The 18,412-nt window shown below is 41.4% G+C and overlaps 1 protein-coding gene across 2 annotated transcripts in view; it reads left to right on the top strand.

The window, feature by feature from the left end:
- RRAS2 (RAS related 2) overlaps positions 1–7,422 on the top strand; it is a 46,641-nt gene extending 39,219 nt beyond the window's left edge. The window contains exons 5-6 of one of the 2 annotated variants that reach the window (XM_054068092.1): positions 2,607–2,725; positions 3,079–7,422. In XM_054068092.1, coding sequence (XP_053924067.1) covers positions 2,607–2,725; positions 3,079–3,166 — 207 coding nt within the window. In that variant the 3' untranslated portion in view covers positions 3,167–7,422. The remainder of the gene's footprint in view (positions 1–2,606; positions 2,726–3,078) is intronic. The other variant, XM_054068093.1, reaches the window with a different exon arrangement.
- Positions 7,423–18,412: the final 10,990 nt, after the last annotated feature.

The raw sequence follows: 18,412 nt of genomic DNA, 5'->3' as shown, positions 1-18,412 counted from the left end.
AAATCCGAACAGCAAGATATCCAAAACCAAACAGAAAAATATCCTAAAACAAAAGATAAGCATTGTTATTCCCACTCATATTCAGCCTTAAGCTTAATAAAACTAAGGTATTTTCACTGCTGAACCGTCACACACATGTGTACACGCGCAGCTACTACCAGAAAATCTGTGGTTCTCTTCACTGTGTTTTATGTTGACAGAAGTATCCTTTGAAGAAAAGGGGATTTAGTTCTTATTTTGCAGTTGATAAACTCTCCCAGCGTGCTTACTGAAAAGTCTGTCATGACTCAGGTTTGTTGTACTTGAGAAGGGAAAATAAAAAGATGTAAATTCACATTTGTTTTCAACTATTTCTGTGTTCCTCAATACATTTCCCTCAGTTATGAAAATGGAGCTGGTATGTTCTGACCTCTAACTTACAGCTTGGGCACTGCAAATGCTTCTGTAGTGTGCCTGAATCCAAGTATTTCTTTTTAATCTGACTTTGAGGTTACCAAAAATAACTCACCAAGTTAATTGAAATTATACTTGTAAGATGAATAAAAAGAGTTTTTTGGAATTAAGCAATTACAGATCTTCTAACAAATGCAATAAGGGCTTTAATGTTGCATCTATAGTATTTTAAATGCAGAAAACTGGGGAAGTGTCATTTAACTTCATTACAGTGTTTGACTTGTACCTCTAATGTGATTTACATACAATAATGAGGAAAGTAGTAACTATGTACATATAAAGACTGGGTTCACTTTCTCCTCAGGACTATACATTCTTTCCCAGTTATTTGGTTTTCATTAGACTTCAGCTTCTCACTCTCTGGGCCTAAACTGTGCAGGATGAAAAAAAAGTAAAGTGGTTTAGTTCTGCAAAAGCTGCCGTGTCCATTTTTGTAACTTATTTTTGTCTGGTGAGTGAGGCATAGATGACATAAAAGGTTCTGGAAGACCACATACAAAGTCTGGGGAATTCTGCAATGTCATCTATGTGCCAGAAAATAGCTAAAAATATTTCTAAAAATGTAACCTTAATAAGCTTTGGTTTAAGGATATTTCAGCACCTGAGCTTGAAAGGTAGAGTGGGTTTGTTCCAGCTAGTGGAGCAAAAGTTTTGAATATCATTCAGTTTTCAGACGTCAGTGAAGGACTGAAGGATGCCAGTCATTCTTGCTTTGTGCCCTGCTGTTAAAAATGCAGCTCCAGTAGTTGATTTTGGGTTGAGCTGTTCTCTGGGTTCTTCTGGCTTTAGCAGATGATAATAACACTGAAATAAATGCAGAGTTTCCTGACTGGTTATTTGAGAACAATGGATACATCCCAAGTCACTCTAACATGATGTACTGGGAACTGCTTGTAGAGCATCATGGGCATTTAGTGAGAACAGCCACTAAACTTGGCAGCAGATGTACGAGTATAATACTGGTAGGGTTGCTAAGGACAGAGGACTCAAATGTGTTGAGATGCCGTGCATATAGGCTCTCAATCAATGTGCGTAGCTGTTAGGAAAGTATTTTGCAAGCTAAAAAGTTTTGAGCTGTGGTGAACACTCCCAATGATGCTTTTTGGTTTCCATCTATCCCTCTTCAAAACTAAAGTAAAAAGGAACCCTCTTTTTTTTTTTTTTCCCATTTTATCTTACAGTATTGCGTGCTGGCTTAACATTGTTCTGTGAAAGCAGTGTAATCTTTGAGACTTCTTCCACTAGTCAGTGTCTTGGCATGGTCTGTTGTACTTCCTTCTATCACTGAAAGCTACCCTTTCCTCCCCAGCCGTGGATGCCCTTCCTGTTGAAGCCTCATATGCCTTGCTTTCCACAGGCTACCCTCCTGTTGTCTGATCTCACTGCTTTCTACTGCATCAAAAAATATGCATCTCCTTTGGTTTTGGCCTGTGACCGACTTGTTCCTTTTTTCTACAATGGTCTGCCAGCTTCCTGCCTTCTGCTTTATCACTTTAAATTTTATACCAGCTCTTTATGATGCTAATTATTTCCTCCTCATCTCCCTTTCCTTTGTTCCAAACAATCAAGACGTAGATAGGGTTTCTTCAGTATCTCCGGATAGTCTGAAAGCTTCCTGGATTTTTAGATCTCTTGTAGGTTAAGCTGTGTTTAAACGTGGCTATATTCCTGTTTTGTTGTGTGTAACGATTCAGAAGCTAAATATCAGTTCTTTTAAAAGTAGTGATCTGGGATTTTTTTTCCTCTAGATTTAGCTGGGACAGGGAGAAGGTGAATTTAGCAATGGTATTCATAGTTCTTGGTAATCCAGCAGATGTTGACTGAAAGCACTTTGTCCGCCTGTGAAGGAAAACTTGGTCTTGTTACGCAGAACTGAAGTGAAGATGAGGCAGCTGCAGTAAGGGGAATTTCTTGGAGGATCAGTCTTTGTTACAGAAAATTTTTTTCTTTAAAAAAAAAAAGTTCACTGTCTTTGAGAAGACACATTATGTGGATTGTTTCCCAGTTGTATTTTGTGGACAGTGTAGAACTGTTACGTGGCCAAATAAACATTATAGTTTGAGGGCAATAGATTGTTAGTGTGTATACACAGTGTCTACTGGTACAAACATGTCTGCAGAAGTGTTGAACTCAATGATTTATGTCTGTTACAGGTGACACAAGAGGAAGGTCAGCAGTTAGCACGGCAACTTAAAGTAACATACATGGAAGCCTCAGCAAAAATCAGATTGAATGTAGACCAAGCTTTTCATGAACTTGTCAGAGTCATAAGGTATGATCACTTGAAAGCAGATAAGTAAGATTCCTGCGTTATTGGACAGCAAATGTATTAAAATTTAGTAGGAAATTGCTGATAAAATTCTGCTATTACCTGTAAACTTTGACGAGTGCTCTCCATTATAAAATATTCTTGTCTATTAGGAAAAATGTTTATGTGAATATAATATGTATTTGAAATATACTTTCTTCCCTTTATTCTTATTAGCTTCACTAATTTAATTAGTAGTTTGAGTGTCAGAAGTAAGTCCATCTTCTCTAAAAGTGTAAAACCAGTAACTTTAGATAAAGTATTTATTTTTAACTGAAAATTATTTTATGAATTTAATTTGAGGTATCTTTTTCCAGGAAATTTCAAGAACAAGAGTGCCCTCCTTCACCAGAGCCAACACGGAAAGAAAAAGACAAGAAAGGCTGCCATTGTGTTATTTTCTGAGAATTCCAAGAACTAAGCTATCAACTGCCAGATTATTTTTTTTCTTTCCATCATTTTACATCACTTCTGGTATTGGTCTAGCCTTATATGTGCATGTCCTAAAAGTGGTCACCAGAATAGCCTTAGTCCAAGAAACTGGCAGAATAGTTCTCAAAGAAGACTCAGTCACCCTGCGGCAGACTTCAAATCAAAACACTAAGGCTGCTTCTTTAATACCACAGTTCCTTCCTTCTCTCCCTAGGAACTTGCACCTTGTGGAGTTTTATTCGCAAAGGAGATAAAACCGTATAGGACAAGGTGTTGAAGTCATGCATAAGTTGTCTCTTGTGAATTAATTTATTTTTACTTCTGACATTTCATTAGCTATTGCAAAGACCTATATTGAAGTATAGAGAATACTTTTAAAAAAGGGGTGGATTGGCTTATTTTGCCCTAGTTAAATTAGACTTGAGTATTCAGCTAGCCTTAAGAAACCTACACTGAATTTCATTGTCAGCAAAAATTTTCATCTCTCATTTATGCTGCAGTTTTATTTCAGTGGCCAAAATAGTCTACTGTATTTATTTTATGAATCCAGAACAGCTACAGGATGATTACTACTACTATTAGGATATGGCCAAATACCTGAGCTCATTCTGGATTGAGGCATTTCAGCTTGTTAAGAAATTTCACATTATTTGTTTGGAAACAAATTGTGTCTTCCTTTGTATTTTTGGGTAAGGGATTAAGGAAAACTAAAATTGTAGCTGGTTTTGTTTCATGTGATATAAAAATGAATTTGATCTTTCCATTGTCAGAGATGATTAAATGTTTTTGCTATATACTTTTATACATTATTTTCTTATCAAACTAGTTAACAAGTATTTTTATATGTTTGTAAGCAAATATGCTTTCACAGCATAACTTGTGTATATGTAAAGATGAGTATTTAATTCTCACAGTTCACTTTTAACTGACAAAATGTGGGATTTGCCAAACTGTGGTAAACATTACTTTTCTGGTTATACCCAAGAGTGGCCAATTATGTGCCTGCCCAACACACCCATAGAGTAAAATCTAGTGTTGTGTTTTAATGAATTTCAGTATCCCTTACTAAAGACTGACCATTATGTGAATTATTAAACTGTAAGACTTTTAACTGATTGTTTAGTTAAACTGTGGATGGTTGTTTAATTTTGAGTTCTGTGGATTGTGTTTAAACAATTCAAGAGTCTGTTCCCTGATATTGAAATACTGAGTGGTATTGCACAGTTGTCACCTTACTGAATGTGTCCAACAGTTCTTTGAAACTTGATTATTAAGCAAACCCTTGTATAACTTCAGGTGCTAGAATTAAAGATGATCTAACCATTATCGGGAGGTAAACACATTGCCTCTTTCTGACTCTCTTCCAAAACCTGAATTTTTTGGGGGTAGGGGGAAGAAGGCTGTGATGGGACCTGGTAAGGAGATAGATATGCACGTCTACATGATATTTCTTTAGGCTTGGAAGTAAAGAAAAGCCATTTCCAGCTTTTATCATCTATCATGATTTAGGTGATGTTTGTTTTGACTTCAAGAATGTAGTTGGTGATCAAATCAACAATTCTTGTTTTCGGGCAGTGCTCACTGTTAGGTGCTCTGCCATAAATCTGTGAAGGTCTGCTGAGAAACAGTGCTTAGACAAATTCCTGTTAGCTTTACAGCAGCAAAGCATTAAACCTCAGAGTAACACTAGTGCGACTGCATAGCAGAGGCATTTCAGTTTTTTATGTAATTGCATAATACTGTTTTGAGAGAATGGGTATTTCTTCCCTCACCCCTCCCATTTCCCTTAAAGAAAGTTATTGGTTGATGGAAGGCTACTTACAAATAACATGTAGAAGATCCAAGCAAGAAGTTACAGTGGAAGTACCTTTGAGAGACAGGTTACGTTTTTCAAGCCTGAAAACATCACGTGTTTCCTTGAATGTGTAAAGCTCTTTGAATGAAGTCATTAAATGTGTGGCGTTAGAATGATTTAAGACAAATTACAGCCGAGACTGAATTTTTGATGTGCAAATAGCTTTGATTAATTTTCCCCCCCTTTTTTTAAATCTTTTACTCCTGAATTATTCTTTTACAATAGTAGGCTATTGGATATATAGATGTTTTCATATGAAACTCATAGTAAAGATGAAGAGCACAGAAACTTTGCTTTTCCTCAGAGGGGAAAGCAGAATAATGTTGACGTGGTTGATGCTAAGCAATCTCCTCCTGTCTGCCAAGCCACACTGCAAACATGGTAAACTTTTATAAATGAGTTAAATAAATGTGGGACCATGAGACGCTGCTGTGAAAGTCTGCTTAAAGATTATTAACTGAGATGCAGATGCAGATTCCTATGCAGATGTTTTTAAGGCTTCTGCTAGAGAGAATGTGGAGGGAAATCACATAATGTCATGGTCTCTTTGAGGCTGGTTCACATATGGCACTTTAAGAAGCTGTTAAAATGTAGGCATTTTGATCCTATTCTTTAGACGTGAAGTAAGTATTTAGAAAAGTAAGAGTTTTTTGACTTGTAATGGTGGTCTAGGCAGTAGTGAGCTCAAAACATCTTAATGTATTTCAAGGATTTGCTTTTCTAATTGTTGCACCTGAAGGTAATTGTGAAAAATGGTGCTTCTGCCCCTGCAGTGGAGCTCGCAAAATGCACTAGGACTGTGGTCAGTCTTCTCAAAAGTGGTAGTTCTGATCTTGCATGCCTTGGACTGTTTGTGAATTTGTAGTAGCTGACAACTAGACAGATAGTTTCTTATGACTTTACCTGGCAGAAGAAATGCTTAAAGATTTGTTGCTTATGTTTGAAGTTACCACAGCTCAAGGCCGCATCCATAAATCATCTAAATTCACACAATTCAGGAATTTGGGGTACTTAAAATGTACCAACAAATGACCTCCAATTTCTCCTAAAACAACTTAGAGGAGGATCTGAATCTTGTTTCAAACAACAAAATAATTCTGCTTTGTCTGGAATCTCACGCTACTGAGCTGCTACTCCACTTGATGAGGAGGATTTCCCTGCTTATAAGCAAAAGCCTTTTTGTGCAATTGGTGAAGTCTTACGAGTGATCCAGAATCAGGGAAGAATTACTTCCACGGAGGTGCAGTGTAGCTCCTTATGTCTACTCTGGTTGATGTGTTTACTTCCTTTGATGTAGCAATTCTTCTGCATCAGTACTCACATGGTAAGTAACATATGCATGTGAAGAGGAGAATTTCCAGAAGTGTTATATCACCTTGTGTAAAATCTGTTGTTTGTTGTGACATGGCCTTCTCAGGGGCAGTAGAGCCACTGATACTGATGATAATTACAGATTTTTGTGCAGAAAGGAGATAAAAGGTAAGACTAGTTGCTTAGTCTCTTTCCAGCCTGTTGCATTAGGCATCTGCCACAACTCTTGTCTGCAGCCATTCAGTCTTTCTGCTGCAGGTTAGAACTAACCCAGCATGGTAAAATTGCAGAGCTGTGTAGGTGGGTGATCTTCCTATCAAAGTTGTTTTCCTTTCGTTTTTTTAATAATGTTTGCAGTGCCTTGCAGTGTTTAGGTCACTGTGCAGTGCACCCTAGCAGTGCCTTCCCTCTTCCTGCCAAAGGAGGAAGGCTCTTCCACTGCCACCGTTTTGCACTGATTGATATTGTGGCCCTGTAGAAGTGCTCAGTGTTTAGGCTGTCAGGCAAGAGATCAGATAAATTCCTTAAGTGAGTCTGGCTCACTTATGAGTTTATAATATATGAATATAGGAGCATGTAGTGAGATGAGCTGTTGTAAAAGAGTTAATAAAGCAAAATATATTTGGAAGGAGTTACACCCACTAACGCCAAGGCAAACTGACTTTATGCATGGTTTTGTGGTTAGTCATCATTGATAAAATTTAGGTCTGTATTCAAACAAAAATATTAGTTAAAACTTCTCTGACATCAACTTCTGTGATGATTTCACCCATAGTGTAGCTGTAGCCATTGTTGACTGGGCTGGCCATGTAATTTTTCTTACAAAACTATAATGATCCTCTTCCAAATAAAAGATTCTTGAAGTCAGTCACCATGAGCTAAGCACTGCCGTGAGTTACTTAACTCTTAATAATGTGGAGCTGGAAAGGCTCAGGAATCAGCTAAACAGGGAATGAGTTTACTCACTGGACATAGGCATAGGCTTTGGAAACTGATAACCCTCATGTTCCAACACCATGATAAAAGAAATACTCAAACTGAATTTAGAAAAACACTTTAGCGGGTAATGGGGGCACATGGTGGTGTTTCCTGTGTTGCTCAGCTTCTTTGCTGCAGGGCAGCAGTATTCGCCAAAACCCAAAGACTTAAAGTTGGTTAAGATGGGCTCTTGCTCAGAGCATCTGAAATGGTAACTGCAGTGCTTACCACTTGGTAAACACCGCTTTTCTGCCATACTTACCAGTTTCTATTGGAAAACTTAACGCTGGCATGCTTGAAGCTGGCTCTGGATTTTAAGTGGAGGAGAGCAGAAATACGTTCAAGGCCTTAATTCCAGTGTTATAAGGCCAGAAAACTTGTGAATTCAAATGTTCTTACAGAGTTCTTACCATGGGACATCTGTTTGAAAGGACACATTGGTTTTGTTCTTACCAATCTGTTGCTGTCTGAGTCACTTTCTTGATCTTTGTGGGCTTTTGTTCAGGCAATTTGAGGACCGGTAGGAAAAGGGAAAAAAAATCACTGAAGGGTAATAATGAAGGGAAGAAGGAGAAAAATATCCTTAGTACTTTCCTACGTTCTAGCCTGAGTGCAGGCAACAGATAGGGTGCAGAAATGAGGATGAGTGGGACTGTCTTAGTAGCCTTTTGCTGAGAAGATAGAGCTTTAAATGAGAAGCAGCAGATGTGGAAAATGCAATGGTTTAAAGTGAAGGAGAGCATAATACCCAGAACACTGAATGCATGCTATTCTTTCTCCCCTTTGGTGTGCTATTAGGCTTTTAAGACTGTGGTTATTTTGGAGAGTTTGAGAGACTTTTGCAGACTTGGATATGAGGAAGAAAGTGTTTCATGTGAGGGTGGCGAGGCACAGGAACAGCTTGTCCAGAGAAGCTATGGATGCCCATGGAGGTGTTCAAGGTCAGATAAGACAAGGTTTTAGGCAACCTGATGTAGTGGAATGTGTCCCTCCCTGTGGCCGGGGAGTTGGAACTGCATGAACTTTAAGAGTCCTTCCAACACAAACTGTTCTATGATTAAATATAAAAAGCAGATGATGCCCTACACACAAGCTAAATTGTACTAAGGCATTAGTCATGTTCCGGCGCTAGCCAGCAAGTAGTATACAGAACTAAATGCATCATCTTGCTGCTGGAAAGCAAATACTAGTCTGTTCAGCTACTTTTTAAACTGGATTCTACAAACTGATAGAATAAACAGTATTTGGTACTCATTAATTTGTAGTGACATGAACACTTTATAAATTACTACATTTCTAAAAAATGCTTCTGACATGGAAGTACTTTAGAGAGGGAGAAATTACCACAGCATAGTACAGGCACCAAAAATGCAAGTAGGGGTGTAATCATACAACTTCTTAATTACTTGTCTCTTAGGACTAGGCATGAATAAACACATACTGGAGACAGTTCTGATTTTACTTCAACTGGACTGCTGAAGAATGACAGCACAGGACAAATACTCCTCTGAGTGCATCTCACGTTTCTGATGACAAACAAAAAATGAACTTGTTCCAGTGATAAGAATAGCTTATATGCTTCAAAAAGTATTTTGTACAGTAGTGCTTTGAGACAAAGCTGGGACCACGTGTCCAGTCCACCGTGCAAACATAATAATTGTCCTCACTGTAAAAAGCTGTTATCTGAGTAGGTGAGATGAGCACTCTAATAGAAGGATCTGCTAGGAGTAAACAATGGATTATCTCTTTATTGTAATTTTTTTACAAAGCAGTGGACTAGTGTGGGGAATCCACTTCTAAGCAAGGGATGAAAGATAGGATAAAGCAGTGGTTAAGAGCCATGTGGAGTCAAGATGAAGATGTAAGGATGGGGAATAGCTGAAGAAAAGTGCTGATTACAGGCATGGAAAGTTCGGCCAAAGCAGCAGCAGCTCCTCAGTGCTCACCCACTGTGCTTGTGCAGCTGTGTCTGAAGGGTTGGAGAAAGGCTTTCCCAGGGGCACGGGGTGCTGCTGCCAACTCCCTTTGGCCCCAGAGCGTGTCCACAGTAAATCCTGTTGTGCGAAATGTGTGGGGAACTACTATATTGACAACCACAAGATGTCAGTGTGGGTAGGCACACAGGAGTGTTCAACAGGCTTTTAAGCACTGCTTTTACCAAGACCTTTGTACAGCATTCTTATTTTTACAAGCGGGATAGGAATGAATGAAAAGAGCCATTACAAAGCCATGGATCTATAATTAAACGTGAGGCCGTGTGTCAGTGCTATTTCAGAGTATTTTGTTCTGTGAACTCTAAAATCTGGACGGGCGGTAGCTGGGGAAAAACCAAGGATTTATAAATAGTCGTTCTGAAGAAGCTTGTGTGAAAAGCAGGAAAACATTAAATAAATGTTAATTAATATAGTACAAATATAGGGAACAAAACAAGTAATACTTGTATATCATTAGTAACATGGACAGTTTGCAGTCAAATTTGTGTGAAGAATTTGTACTGAACTTAATAATACGTCTAAAGAAGGATTACTGTTAGCATGAAAAAGATGTAGTCCCTCTTGTCCAGCACTAGTCCTGGTATTTCCATGAGGCACTGACCTTTGAAAGTGAAACAAAGTTCTGAAGGATTTCTCCTTCCTACTGTAACTTTTAGGCAAAACCTGCCGTGGTTTTTAAGGAATAAAAGTTCATGTGTGCTCTAACAGTGATAGGATGAAGGGGAATGGCTTTAAATTGGAAGGGGCAAGATTTAGATTGGACTTCAGGAAGAAATTCTTCACAATGAGGGTACTAAGACACTGGAACGGATTGCCCAGGGAAACTGTGGATGCCCCATCCCTGGAGGTGCTCAAGGCCAGGTTGGATGGGGCCTTGGGCAGCCTGGTTTGATGGGATGTTGGGCATTGGAACTGGATGAGCTTTAAGGTCCTTTCCAACCCAAACCATTCTATGATTGTATCTTGGAAGAACGTTATATTCCTGAAATGCTTATTTTTTGTCTCACGGTAAAAAGGCATTCTGCCCTGTCTCTTTCCCTGTGAGACTATGCTGTTCTGTGTCTTGAGGTTAATAGTATTTTTTAAAAATAATCATGTGCCTTAATGCAAGTATGAAGTGTCCCACTGGCAGTAGGAGTGGCTCCCTCTTCTACTTGCCTGTTGCTGAATGGGATAAGTGGTTTAGTGCTGGTAGACACAGATATACCTGAGGTACCCAATGCCTTCATTACCTCAGTTTGACTAAGGGGGTTTCCCAGGCCCACGTGGTTAGTGAAAAGGTACAACAAAGATAAGAGCCAGCAGCAGATAAGGATCAAAGCAGAGGTTACTTCAGAGAACCCAACCTATACAAATTTGCAGGACCTGATGGGCTCCATTCACGGTGGTGAGAGAGCTGGCTATGCCCATGCCAGGCTGCCTGGTTGTCTCTGATGACCATCTCTAATGGAGGTCAGGGAGCATTCCTGATGACTAGAGGAAAGCGAGTGTTGCACCCACCTTGAAGTGAGGCCCAGAGAGCGCAATGGAGGGAACTGCAGGGAGTGCAGACTTCTGTCCATGGGAATGTCGCACAGCAAGTCCTCCGGGGACACATATTTGGGCACTTAAAAGAGAAGTGGTTGGGAATGGTCTGCATGAATGTGCCATTTACTGGAGTCAGTCACACCTGACCAGCATGATTGCCTTGTGTGATAAAACAGCTGAATTTGTGGATTAAGGGAGAGCAATGGTGTGTTTTTCCTCAACTCAACAGAGTTTTCATTGCTTTCTCCCACTGTATTTTTATGTCAAAGTTAGGACTTTGTAGTCCTCGACAACAAGATGCATAAAAACTGACTGGTAGGTTGGGCTCAGGTAGGGGATAGTGACAAGAAGGTGGTGTAGGGTTTTAGTTTGGCATTAGTTTAAACATTTTGCCATAACCTGAAGGACACAGCTGAGTGGGTTTCTATTTGGAGGTGATATCAAATTGGGGGAAACAGTAGTCATACTTGAAGGTGAAGCTGCTCTCCAGCGGGTGGCTGACAGGAAGGGAATAACAGAAGCCTTATGGAATTTAACAAGGACAAACATAAAGCCTTGCACCAGGGAAGGCAGACTGCCCTGCAATAATACGCGGTGCGGACCCTCTGGCCAAACAGGACCTGGCTTCTTGGTGGGCAGCAAGCTGGACATGAACCAACAGTGTGCTCTAGCAGCAAAGGCAGCTGGCGGTACCTTAGTCTGTACTGGCAGGAGCATGGCCGTTAGATCAAGGGAAGGGATAACAAACATTATCCCTTTTTATTTCCTTTTTTCTGCACCTGTAAGACCCCACATAGAAAGCCACATCCAGTTTTGAGCCCCCTGGTACAATAAATATGTTGAGCAAGCCTAAAGGAGGGTAAACAAGGAGGTCTAGGGGCTGGACTACTTGTCCATTGAAGAGAGGTTGGGGGAGATGGGTTTGTTTGTCCTGGAAAAGGGACGGCTTGAGCAGGGGGAGACGGAAACAGCAGCCTTCCTGTACCTGTAAGGAAGTCGTTGAGAAGATAGAGCCAGGATCTTCACACTAGTGTGTGGTGAAAGACAAAGCACAGAAGTTGAAATGAGAGTTTCAGACTGAGCATAAAAAGTAACTTTTTCACCATGAGGATGGGTTGCCCAGAGGGGCTGTGCAGTCTCCATTCTTGGAGGTTTTCAACACCTTACTGGTTAAATTCTGGTCAACCTGAAGTGACCTCACAGGTGACTCAGTCTTAGCTGAAAGTTGAATAACAGACTTCCAGATGCACCTTTCAACTTTACCTATCCTATGATTTCTACAGAAGATCAGCATTTGGAAAAGGTGTGCACCATTGAGCAAGAGCTCAGTTTGGGAAAATAAGAAAATCTCCCACATAATCTGAGGACAGTAAGAATGATAATGGCTAACATATGCTTAAATCTGCTTTCTTTGAGAGGCAAATTACTGGTGGATGTCATTTTGGCACTTCTGGGGAAAATATATCTATATATGAATCTGATGTTCTGGAGAGATGGGGAATGTTCTGGAGAGATGGGATGAGGGATGCTGGCTGAAGTGAATAATGCAGCTGTTCTGAACTCAAACTGGAATAACCCTAGATACGTATCAGGGTCTAATCTATCAAACCATTTCTACCTGGGCTATGACAAGCACCCACTGTGTGTTACCTTTGGTTCTGTACGTGTGATTGTACACCCAACCCATTGTAACTGAACCTGATCTGCAGCCTGAGCTGTAAAGTGTGTGCTTCCCTCAACTGGTTGCAGATACTGGCTGGATGTACCATGATGCTCTCAGGACCCTGATGGGAAGTCTGCCTTGTCCCTAAAGAACGTTCTTGAGGGAACTTTTAAACCCAGAGGTTTTAATTAAAGCAGTTACGGCTTCAGCTGAGCAGGAGCACCTGTGCCAGATCCTGCTGTCAGGTTTCCATTCATGCATGTCAGGAAGGAGGTAGTTGCACCAGGCTATGATGGCTTCCCAGGGCACGCCAGGCTTGTATTGCAGGATCAAATTCATCAAAGACCCAGAAGCTAGTAACTAGGAGCAGTGGCTTTGTCCAACCTATGTGTTTTAGGGCAATAATCAATCACCTTCATTGTATTTTTTTATTCTGTTAAATCATAGAATCATAGAATAGTTTGGGTTGGAAGGGGCCTTACAGATTACCCAGTTCCAAACCCCACGCCACGGGCAGGGACATCCCACCAGATCAGGCTGCTCAAGGCCCCATCCAACCTGGCCTTGAACACCTCCAGGGATGGAGCAGCCACAACTTCCCATGGCAACCGGTTCCAGTGTCTCACCACCCTCACGGTGCAGAAATTCTCCCTTATATCGATCCTAAATCTGCCCCCTTCAGTTTATACCCATTTCCCCTTGTCCTGTCACCACAAGCCTTTATGATTAGTCCCTCTCTTATCTTTCTTGTAGGCCACTTTCAGGTACTGGAAGGTCACTTCCCTTACAGAGAAGTCATTTGTTTATTGCCGAGCAGCAGCTTGTTGGCAGGATGACGAGACAAGCGGTGGTGGTTTGCAGTGCAGGCTCAGATTTTTAGGTGAATGACAAAACAGGTATTGTACCTTGTGTGTGGAAAGACAAGGTGTTTTGGTCTTTAATGAAAAGGAAATCAGTATGCTAGTAGGCTTTCAGTTTAGTTTCAAACTCATCACCTGCCAAAATTTTCTGCTTCTGGAATACCCAAATATGGGTCCTCTGAAATCAATGTTCTGCAGAGAAGAAAATCTTCTGCCACGGTTTTACGATCTGGTGAAGGATTTTGAAATTTGAAGCCCTTCTCAGCCACGGCAGGTTCAAGGGACTTTTTCCCATTTCTGAGTATTATATTATTAATTTTAGAATTATACTAAAACACTGGAAAGTAACTGGTGTGCCTTTTTTTTCCAGCATGAAATCTATCATTGTTTTGTATAAACCCCCTTGAGATGTGGTAGGGCTGACAGCTGCATGGAGCTTTATTGGCACTTCTTGTCAGCTCTCTCAATGACAGCATCTCTTTAAGGTGTGGTCGACACCTCGTCTTTGGCTTGTGTCACTGCACTGTGGTGACAAAGCTCCTGCTTCCCCAGCAGAGGGAACAGGCTGCAGTATTGTGAGCATGTAGGCGTGTGTCTGCCAGGATTTCATTGTAAAGTCTCAAATTTTTGATATTTTTATGTACATAAGGCCCTGCTGTCCTAAAGTAATCCCAGTTTCCCGTGACATTTAAATAAAGTTAACGCACTCTGTAAGATTTAAAAATACATTTTTAAAAGGGTAAGTTAGATAGTTTACTACTTTCTTTTCTGATTGAGATCTAAAAACCCTAAGGAGAAGTCCTGTGCCGAGTTTCTTCTCTAGCAAGATGTATGGTTACTTGAAAATTGCCATATTAGGAACCAGTCAGTGATGGTCCTCACTGCTGCATTGCTTTAAGGATGGGGCTGCTTGGCAGCTAATTTATCTGCTGTTTTAGTAGTTAGACAAATTGCTTATGAATGCCAAAGCCAGCAGGATCCGTGGAGGAACAGCAAGTGGAGTGACACTTACAGAGCAGGGTGGCGATTTAAAACACCTTTTGGCTGTAAGACCTGTTTCTGTATTGGGGCCAAATGCCATCATCCTGCAGGAGTCTGAGGTTTGAAGGGTACTCTGAAATAGTCAGTGTCTTACAAGGTGGAGGCAAGCAGTGCTGGGAACCAGCCTCCCCCCCTTGCTAGAAACCATCCTTCAGTCTCTCTGTTGCTACTGGACATGGTCTCTGCTCTTTTGCCTATTCATTATCTTTATCAGTGACCTGGATGAAGGTGTTGAGTGCACCCTTAGCAGGTTTGCAGACAACACTAATCTGGGATGAAGTGTTGATCTGCTAGAAGGTAGGGAGGCTCTTCAAAGGGATCTTAACAGACTGGACCACTGGGCTGAGACCAATGGCATGAGGTTTAACAAGGCCAAATGCCGGGTCCTGCACTTGGGGAGCAACAACCCTGTGCAGTGCTACAGACTAGGAGAAGTCTGGCTAGAAAGCTGCCTGGAGGAGAAGGACCTGAGGGTGTTGGTTGACAGCTGACTGAACATGAGCCAGCAGTGTGCCCAGGTGGCCAAGAAAGCCAATGGCATCTTGGTTTGTATCAGAAACGGCGTGACCAGCAGGTCCAGGGAGGTTATTCTCCCTCTGTACTCGGCACTGGTGAGACCGCACCTTGAATACTGTGTTCATTTCTGGACCCCTCACCACAAGAAGGATGTTGAGGCTCTGGAGCGTGTCCAGAGAAGAGCAATGAAGCTGGTGAGGGGGCTGGAGAACAAGTCTTATGAGGAGCAGCTGAGAGAGCTGGGGTTGTTTAGCCTGAAGAAGAGGAGGCTGAGGGGAGACCTTATTGCTCTCTACAACTACTTGAAAGGAGGTTGTGGAGAGGAGGAAGCTGGCCTTCTCTCCCAGGTGACAGGGGACAGGACAAGGGGGAATGGCCTCACACTGTGCCGGGGGAGGTTCAGACTGGATATCAGGAAAAAAAATTTCACAGAAAGGGTCATCGGTCTCTGGCAGAGGCTGTCCAGGGAGGTGGTTGAGTCCCCTTCCCTGGAGGTATTTAAAATACAGGTAGACAAGGTGCTCAGGCACATGGTTTAGTGGCAGATAGGAATGGTTGGACTCAATGATCCGAGAAGTCTTTTCCAACCTGGTGATTCTACGATTCTCCTTGTTTGGAGCTCAATCTTAGCAGCAAGGACACTATCTGGTTTAATTTTTGTGGAAGACAATGTGCACAAGGCAAGTGCTGGCTGTGAACTTGCTGGAGAAGAGCTCAGAACCCATGGGAGCTTGGATGTGAGGAACAGAGCAGGGGACAGCAGGGGCACTGCACTGGATAGGTTAGCTAGGAGCAGCACTTCTCTCTGTCCATGCCGTATTATAAACACATGTGCACACAACAGTTAAATGTATCAGGGCTGTGTGCTTCAATCCAGCTGCAATGAAGTCATTAATCTTTCTGATGCTTGGATTTTTGCTTCCATTCCTTGCAGAGGATGTGGATTAATGTAGTCACAGTCATTGTTTTATCTAGGTTTCCTAAAAATATATGTATTAAAAAAGCCCCACCCTGTTCTTGTTGAACCTGAATTTCTGTTGGTAAAACTAGGAACGTCTTTCACAGACACAAGCAGAGTTCTGCCTTCTCAATGCAGGTACAACCTACCACCTTTTTGAGCCTCTTAAGTAACAGAAACAAAACTTTTTGAAATGCCTAGCCTGTATGCAGCAAGCACCATTCTGGTGCTTCAACTCCATTGAATTTTTATGTGCTTTTTCTAGAAGAGTGAAGCTGTGAGCTGGTTTCTGAGGGACTTCAGGGCTAACATTAGCTGCTGTAGACCAAGGTAAACACTGGGGAGCTGCTAGTGCCCCAAAGGAGGATGATGCGGTTGAATGTAGCATCAGCTTTCAGAGCTGCTTTGTACCTTATTTAACCCAAGGGAAAATCTGAATGGTCAAAACAATTTTTATATTTCATTTTTTTATTCATTTTGATTAATAGAGTAATACTTGGCTGAAGGCTGCTATAACCATGTATCTACACAATCTCATTTGATGTTCAGCAATTTCTGTATGTGAGGGAAATTAGTAAATGTTATAAAGAATAGGTGATGAAAAGAGCTAATGAGCTACTAAGAAATTGCCTTAGCAATTAGGACTGTACAAATGGGTGAAAATAGCATGCAGTCCTTTCAGTAATATGCACCATGAGGAAGGCAGAATCTGGTAAAAAATACAGGTTGGGACGTATATTACTATGGACTTTCTGGTTTAATAACTATAGGATTTTCTTGAGACTAAATATAGCATACATATAGTGTGTATATATATGGTAAATATAGTATTTTATAATTACTCAAAAGGAAGGAAGAAAGAAATTGAGCTCCCATGACTGTAGTGATGGTTCCTTGAATTTGTAAAGAGAGGGCTTTGAAACAAGCATGGATTGCAGAGCTGCCAGGAAGGATGAGAGGTTTCTGAACACTTTCAGACAAGACATTATCAGAGGGTTGGTGACATCCTGTGCATGTTTACAACTTGGAGGTGTTGTAATACCCAGGGTGCTGAGGTGGGACTTGGGAGACTACGGGCAGTATGTGCATGTCTGTCACGATTTCGTGGTTGCTGTTGGGAAAGCTGTGCTGCTTCAGTTTCCATTCTGTAACATGCAAATAATGATACTGGCTTCTTTGCAAAGTGCTTGGAGACTGACCGATTGAGTTGTTTATTATAGTGGGAATGAAGTAAAGTTATAATGACTCTTAGAGGGAATTTCTAGGAGATGCATTATCCTTTGAAAGGAAGATGAAATACAGAAATGTGCCAGATGCTCCTAAGGATTTAAATACCCTCTTTTTGGACAAAATTGTTAAGCTCAGCTTTCATGAGTTTTGCTTTGGCAGGGTAATGTGAGGGCATGTGGAAAAACAAAGAGTAGCATTCCTCCTTCCCTAGCTACCCAGTATAAAATATAATATTATACAAGACACTGGCTTATTTGTCCCCAGCACAGATGTTAGGTGGCCTGTAATCTCCACTGCTTGTCCAGTTGGTGTGGATTTCTTCTCAATAGGTCTAGCTGGTCTCCAGCAGTACAAGTGCTTTTATATCATCTTCTCCTGCTGTGGCAGAACATAACACACCTTGCAGCTTCTCTTTGGATATTTTTTTTTTGGTGGGGTTTTTTTCGGTGTTTTTTTTTCTTTCGTATAACTCTGTTATGGTTTTTGGCAGGCATCTTGTGCTTCTTTTAAGGCAGCAAAGCCCCATGTGAGGGGGCAGGCTCTGCTGTGTTCCTGCAGCTGTGGGCAGGCGTGGTGTCTCACATGGCTTCTGACCAAGTGCCTTTAGCTGCAGGAACAGCAAGTGGTGCAGACAAATGATTAAGGCTCTTAATTCCTAAATGTGTCCAGTGCAGGTGCGAGTAGCTCTGAGGCTCTGCTGACTTGCTGTTTGGACCTCACTCCTTAAACCTTGGGGGTTCATTGTGTATGGGCTGAAGTAGAAACTCTAAGCAATGTCTAGATATTTATTCTGAAGGGCAATGCAAGGATGTTTGCTCAGGTCTCAAAGGATTTAAGACTGTTTTTTCCATGAGGTTTTCCTGTTCCTGTCCTAAAATCTGTCTGGTTACTGAAGGAGAATATGTGTGTTTTGTTCAAGTCAGCTTGAGTGTCTCTGGAGCTGACATGCATGCTGGGTTGCAATGGTCTCCTGCTTGTATCTCTTAAACATCACCCTGACACTCTCCCCCGGCAGCGTGCTGGAGGCAGTGGGTGTCCAAAAGCACACTACAGTCATTTTCTTATGACGGTGCTTGGGAGGCTGGATATCCTTTGCCTGTGACTTGAAGCCCTCTGTCCTCACTCTCTCATCTTCTCATCACCTGGAGACTGCTCAGCCACTAGGCTGAATGCAGGCAGCCCCTTGGGAGGAGAAGGAGGGAGAGAGGAGTTTTTCTGTTGAAACAGTGGGGAAGGCGGCAGGTCCCTGTCACAGGACACCGCAACAGCTTGGAGAAATCCTCATT

This window comes from Cuculus canorus, chromosome 5, assembly GCF_017976375.1.
Source record: "Cuculus canorus isolate bCucCan1 chromosome 5, bCucCan1.pri, whole genome shotgun sequence".
Classification (NCBI taxonomy): domain Eukaryota; kingdom Metazoa; phylum Chordata; class Aves; order Cuculiformes; family Cuculidae; genus Cuculus; species Cuculus canorus.
This window is presented reverse-complemented; position numbering and strand designations above follow the sequence as displayed.